Raw genomic sequence first — 6,120 nt, 5'->3', positions numbered from 1 at the left:
TAAGTGCTCGGGGTCCTTGTTGAGACCCGCTGCGTCGGGCTGACACTTGGACCCCAGCTAGCTGGTCTCTGAATAAATTCCTCTTGCTTGTTGCATCAAGAGACGCCTTCTGTGAGTGATTTGGGGCGGCGCTCTCCTCTGGGAGAATCCAACATTTGGGGGCTCGTCCGGGATTGTGCGCTCGCCCCGTTTCACTCCTGAAAGTCGCCCTTGGAGGGAGAGGTAAGATTAAGTGGCGCCTTGAGTTGTCTGTGTTCTGTTTTCTGTTTCTTGGTAAGACCGGTCAGAATTCTGAAAAGGGGTACCCTTGTCTGGCAGTCGTCCCGATCCCGTAAAGGGATCGAGACTGCGGTGGGTAGACGTACTTGGAGAACCGCAGGCTGCAACCCTGGGGGACGCCTCAGGGAGATTGGAGGGCCAGGGACGCCTGGTGGCCTCTCCTCTGTTTTTCCGGCAAAGTGAATCTGATGAGATAAGGTTGATATTCAGGAGCCAAGAGTATCAGCCCACTGATTCTTTTCGGTTTTTGGTCAGAAATCTGAAGAAAACTAAGTGCGGCCGCTGTGTGTCTAATCTCTGTGTGTCTCTGTTTTTTGTGTTCTGTACGTGTCTAATAATTGTTATACTGACCATGGGACAGACGGTAACGACTCCACTCAGTCTGACGTTAGATCACTGGACAGAAGTGAGAGCGAGGGCACACAATTTGTCAGTAGAAGTTAAGAAGGGGCTATGGCAGACTTTCTGTACCTCCGAGTGGCCCACTCTTAATGTAGGGTGGCCCCCGGAGGGGACTTTTGACCTCTCCACTTTACTTGCAGTAAAGGCTGTTGTTTTTCAGAGTTCGTCTCAAGGACATCCGGATCAGCAACCCTATATTGTGGTCTGGCAGGAGTTAGTGGAAAATCCACCACCCTGGGTAAAGCCCTGGGTGCAAAAGAAAATGAGCTCTCGAGTCTTAGTGGCCCAGGCTCAACCTCAGAGCAAGGAAAAAGAAACTACCAAAATTCACCCTGACACTCAAGATTTACTCATTGTTGATGATCCCCCTCCCTACCCTCCTGCCCCAGCCCCGGTGCCCTCAGCCCCGGCACCTCCAGCCCAGGTGCCCCCAGCCCCAGCGCCCCCACTGCCTCTAGCTTCAGGCACCGGGGCAATGGGACCGCCTCCGGGACCGGCCCAGGGAACTCGACGCCGCCGAGGGGCCGCAGTGGACCCGCCGGGTATTTTTCCCCTCCGATCTTATGGGGCCCCCATCCTAGGAGAGGAAGGGGACCCGCCTTTCCAACTTCTGCAATATTGGCCATTCTCCTCTGCTGATTTATACAACTGGAAAGCTAACCACCCTCCTTTTTCAGAAGAACCGCAGAAACTAACTGGACTGATAGAGTCCCTAATGTTTTCTCACCAGCCCACTTGGGATGACTGTCAGCAGCTTTTACAGGTGCTCTTCACCACGGAAGAAAGAGAAAGGATCCTCCTGGAAGCACAAAAGAACGTGCCTGGAGCTGACGGACGACCATCACAACTCCCTCATGATATAGAAAGGGGATTCCCACTGACCAGACCCAACTGGGACTTTAATTCTCCAGAAGGTAGGGAGCGACTAACCATCTATCGCCAGGCTCTGGTGGCAGGTCTTCGCGGGGCCTCGAGGCGCCCCACCAATTTGGCCAAGGTAAGAGAAGTTAGTCAGGGAGCCGCTGAGGCACCTGCAGTATTCTTAGAACGTCTGATGGAAGCCTTCAGGCGGTATACACCCTTTGACCCCACTTCTGAGGAGCACAGTGCCTCAGTGGCTCTTGCTTTCATTGGGCAATCAGCGCCCGATATTAGAAAGAAGCTTCAGAGATTGGAAGGCTTACAAGATTTGTCGCTGAGAGATTTAGTGAAAGAAGCTGAGAAAGTTTATCATAAGAGAGAGACTGAGGAAGAAAAGGAATTGAGGAAGGAGAAGGAAAGAGAAAGTAAAGAGGAAAAAAGGGATAGGAAACATGAGAAAAATTTAACAAGGATCTTGGCCGCAGTAGTAGAAGGTAAGGGACGCCCGCCCTCTAGCGGCAGAACTAGTAAGGCAGGGCACCTGGGCAACTGGCCTCCTTTGGATAAAGATCAATGTGCATATTGCAAGGAAAAAGGGCACTGGGTAAAAGAATGCCCTAAAAAGCCACTAAAAAAGCCTCCGAAGAAGGTGTTGTCCCTGCTGGAAGATGAGGATTAGGGAAGACGGGGCTCAGAGCCCCTCCCCGAGCCCAGGGTAACTCTGAGAGTGGAGGGGCAACCCGTTGAGTTCCTGGTAGACACCGGTGCTCAACATTCTGTATTGACTCAGGCAAAGGGACCCCTCTCTGATAAAAAATCTTGGGTGATCTGGGCTACGGGCCAGAAACAATATGTGTGGACTACCCAGAGAACAGTGGATTTAGGAGTAGGACTAGTAAACCACTCGTTCCTTGTCATACCGGAATGCCCCACACCCCTGTTAGGAAGAGACATCTTAACCAAAGTGGGGGCCCAAATATCCTTTCAAGCCGGGGAACCTCTAGTGACCAATCAAGAGAATAAACCTTTGAGCTTAAGCGTCCTGACTATAAGATTAGAGGATGAATACCGTCTTTTTAAGGGACCGGAGCCCTCCAAAATTAGTCAGGAGTGGTTTGACCGGTTCCCAGGAGCCTGGGCGGAAACGGCCGGCATGGGGCTCGCCAAGAACCAGCCCCCTGTAGTCATAGAACTAAAAGCTTCAGCCTTACCAGTAACTGTGAGACAATATCCAATGAGTAAAGAAGCCAGGGACAGAATTAGGCCACATATCCAGGAGCTTATGGAACAGGGGATATTAGTAAAATGTCAATCCCCATGGAACACCCCTTGCTGCCTGTAAAAAAGGCAGGAACAGGAGACTACCGACCAGTACAAGATTTAAGAGAAGTTAACAAAAGGACACAGGACATTCACCCCACCGTGCCAAATCCTTATAACCTACTAAGCTCCCTGGCCCCGGAAAACACCTGGTATTCAGTTTTAGATTTAAAAGATGCTTTCTTTTGTCTGCGCTTGCACCAGAGCAGCCAACCGCTGTTTGCTTTTGAATGGAAAGATCCCTCCACAGGAACTACTGGACAATTGACCTGGACTCGTTTGCCACAAGGATTTAAGAACTCGCCCACCCTCTTCGACGAGGCTCTACATCAAGACTTGGCTTTCTACCGAGCTTCTAACCCACAGGTAACTTTGTTACAATATGTTGATGACTTATTGATTGCCACCCCTACTCAGAGAACCTGCCAAAAGGCCACTGGAGCCCTTTTGGCTGAGCTTGCCAAACTGGGGTACAGGGTATCTGCTAAGAAGGCACAGATCTGCCAACAACAAGTGACTTATTTGGGATACTCCCTAAGAAATGGGAAAAGGTGGCTTACTGAAGCCCAAAAGCAGACTGTGACGCAGATTCCGGTTCCCACTACTGCACGCCAGGTTCGCGAGTTTCTGGGGACAGCAGGGTTTTGTAGACTATGGATATCCGGATATGCTTCTTTGGCTGCCCCTCTGTATCCCCTCACTAAAGGAGCAGCCCCGTTTGTTTGGGGATCTGAACAACAACAGGCCTTTGATGATATCAAAAAGGCCCTCCTCTCGGCACCCGCTCTGGCATTGCCAGACATAACTAAGCCATTTATCCTTTTCGTCGATGAACGGAACGGAGTAGCTCGAGGAGTATTGACCCAACAATGGGGACCTTGGAAGAGACCTGTCGCCTATTTGTCTAAAAAATTAGACCCCGTGAGTAGTGGATGGCCCACTTGTTTGAGAGTAGTGGCAGCTGTGGCCCTCTTAGTTAAAGATTCTGACAAGCTAACGCTGGGACAAAAACTCACTGTGGTTGCTCCTCATGCGCTGGAAAGCGTAATTCGACAACCACCCGAAAGATGGATGTCAAATGCCAGAATGACTCACTATCAAACCTTACTCCTGAATCGTGATCGTCTGGAATTTGCCCCGCCTGCCATCCTAAACCCGGCTACTCTGCTCCCCAATGTGGGAAAAGAAGTGCTTCATATCTGCCAGGAAATCCTGGCTGAGGAGACGGGGACCCGTCGGGACTTACGAGATCAGCCCTTAGAAGGGCCGGGGCTCCTGACCTGGTACACAGACGGGAGCAGTTACATCATGGGAGGTAAGAGGATGGCGGGAGCTGCAGTAGTAGATGATGACCAAATTGTGTGGGCCAGCGGACTCCCAACGGGCACTTCTGCGCAGCGAGCAGAACTCATCGCCCTGACTCAGGCTTTAAAGATGGCAGAAGGTAAAAGACTTAATGTCTATACTGACAGCCAATATGCTTTTGCCACTGCTCATATACACGGGGCTATATATAGACAGAGAGGGCTGCTGACTTCTGCCGGGAAAGATGTTAAGAATAAACAAGAAATCTTAGATCTGTTAGAAGCCATCCATAGACCTAGAGAAGTAGCAATAATACATTGTCCTGGGCATCAAAAAAGTGACTCTCCAATAGCTCAAGGAAATAAGAGGGCGGACCAAGCCGCAAAACAAGCAGCCCAGGGAACGAACATCTTACCCCTCCAGGTGTACCCGGAAGCCACATGTAGTAAGAACTTTCAGTATACCCGCGAGGATCTTGCTCGGATGGACAAGTTGGGGATCCAAAAATCCCCACCCCTTGGAATGTATAAGTCAGAAGATGGGAAAATTATCCTGCCCCAGAAAAAGGCAGGAGAATACTTAAGGCAATTACATCAGTTGACACATTTGGGGGCCAATAATCTAAAAACCCTGGTTCGAGATTCCCCTTATCATGTCATCGGTTTGGGAAAATTGGCAGACGAGGTTGTAAGAAATTGTGTTCCTTGCCAATTAGTAAATGTGAACAAACATCAAGTAATATGCGGAAAGAGGCTTCGAGGAGATCGGCCAGGAGCCTACTGGGAAGTTGACTTCACTGAAATTAAGCCTGCTAAGTATGGATATAAATACCTCCTAGTTTTCCTAGACACCTTTTCAGGATGGACAGAGGCATTCCCCACCAAAACTGAAACAGCTCAGATGGTGTCCAAGAAGATCCTTGAAGAAATATTTCCCAGAAATATTACCCAAAGGTAATCGGCTCTGACAACGGTCCTGCCTTTGTTGCCCAGGTAAGTCAGGGATTGGCCAAGATCCTGGGGACAGATTGGAAATTGCACTGTGCATATAGACCCCAGAGCTCAGGACAGGTAGAAAGGATAAATAGAACTCTAAAAGAGACCCTGACTAAATTATCCATAGAGACTGGTTTATGTGATTGGTTAGTCCTCCTTCCTTTCGCCTTATTTCGAGTCAGAAACACCCCCAGCCATTTTAAATTAACACCTTTTGAAATAATGTTTGGAGCTCCAGCTCTGCTAAATGCAGCTCACCTCCATACATCCTCTGAATGTGTGACTAATAAGTTTCTGCTTGAAAGGTTACGGGCTCTAGAAGCTGTGCAGAAAGAAGTGTGGGCCTCTATCCGAGAAGTCTATCAGCCAGAGGACATCTCAGTACCTCATCAATTCCAAGTGGGAGACTCTGTCTACATGAGACGACACCGAACGGGAAATCTTGAGCCCCAGTGGAAAGGACCCTTCATCGTCCTTTTGACTACTCCCACAGCTGTGAAAGTAGATGGCATCTCCTCCTGGGTCCATGCTTCACATCTGAAGAGAGCACCTCAACCAGGCCCGGATTGGCGAGTAATTCGAACTGATAATCCTCTTAAACTTCGCTTGTGTAAGGATGATTGTGTCACTGATGATTCTGATGGCCCAGTTACTCCCCACTCTTCAGGACCCCAACCCCCATGAACCTAGACTACTGACATGGCAGGTCTGTTCCCAAACTGGGGAGACAGTATGATCCATTTCTAAGGTTGCTCCTCTTAAAACCTGGTGGCCATCCCTGCACCCTGATGTTTGCGCCTTAGTCGCTGGAATAGGAGGATGGGATATACCTGAGCTTAGCTGGAAGCAGGCAAACAGGGTCAGGCCCGCGACTTTGGCGTATTACGTCGGAGGAAAACAAGCCCAGAGCCAGAGTGGCTTATGGAGCTTTGGGTGCAAAAATCCGGCCGCACGCCAG

General features: G+C 49.8%; 1 protein-coding gene across 1 annotated transcript; it reads left to right on the top strand.

Annotated features, from left to right (window-relative positions):
• The first annotated feature begins 628 nt into the window (after positions 1 to 628).
• Positions 629 to 5,846, top strand: LOC130684350 (uncharacterized). Its single transcript, XM_057504971.1, is given in 3 exon segments — positions 629 to 2,870; positions 2,873 to 5,104; positions 5,107 to 5,846. Coding segments are annotated over 3 exon segments (5,211 nt in total). The 5' UTR covers positions 629 to 631.
• The last annotated feature ends 274 nt before the right edge of the window (positions 5,847 to 6,120 follow it).

The sequence above is a fragment of the Manis pentadactyla genome, chromosome 7 (genome assembly GCF_030020395.1).
Source record: "Manis pentadactyla isolate mManPen7 chromosome 7, mManPen7.hap1, whole genome shotgun sequence".
NCBI classification, from domain to species: Eukaryota; Metazoa; Chordata; class Mammalia; order Pholidota; family Manidae; genus Manis; species Manis pentadactyla.
Note: the sequence above shows the minus strand (reverse complement) of the source record. Positions and strands in the feature narration are given on the sequence as shown.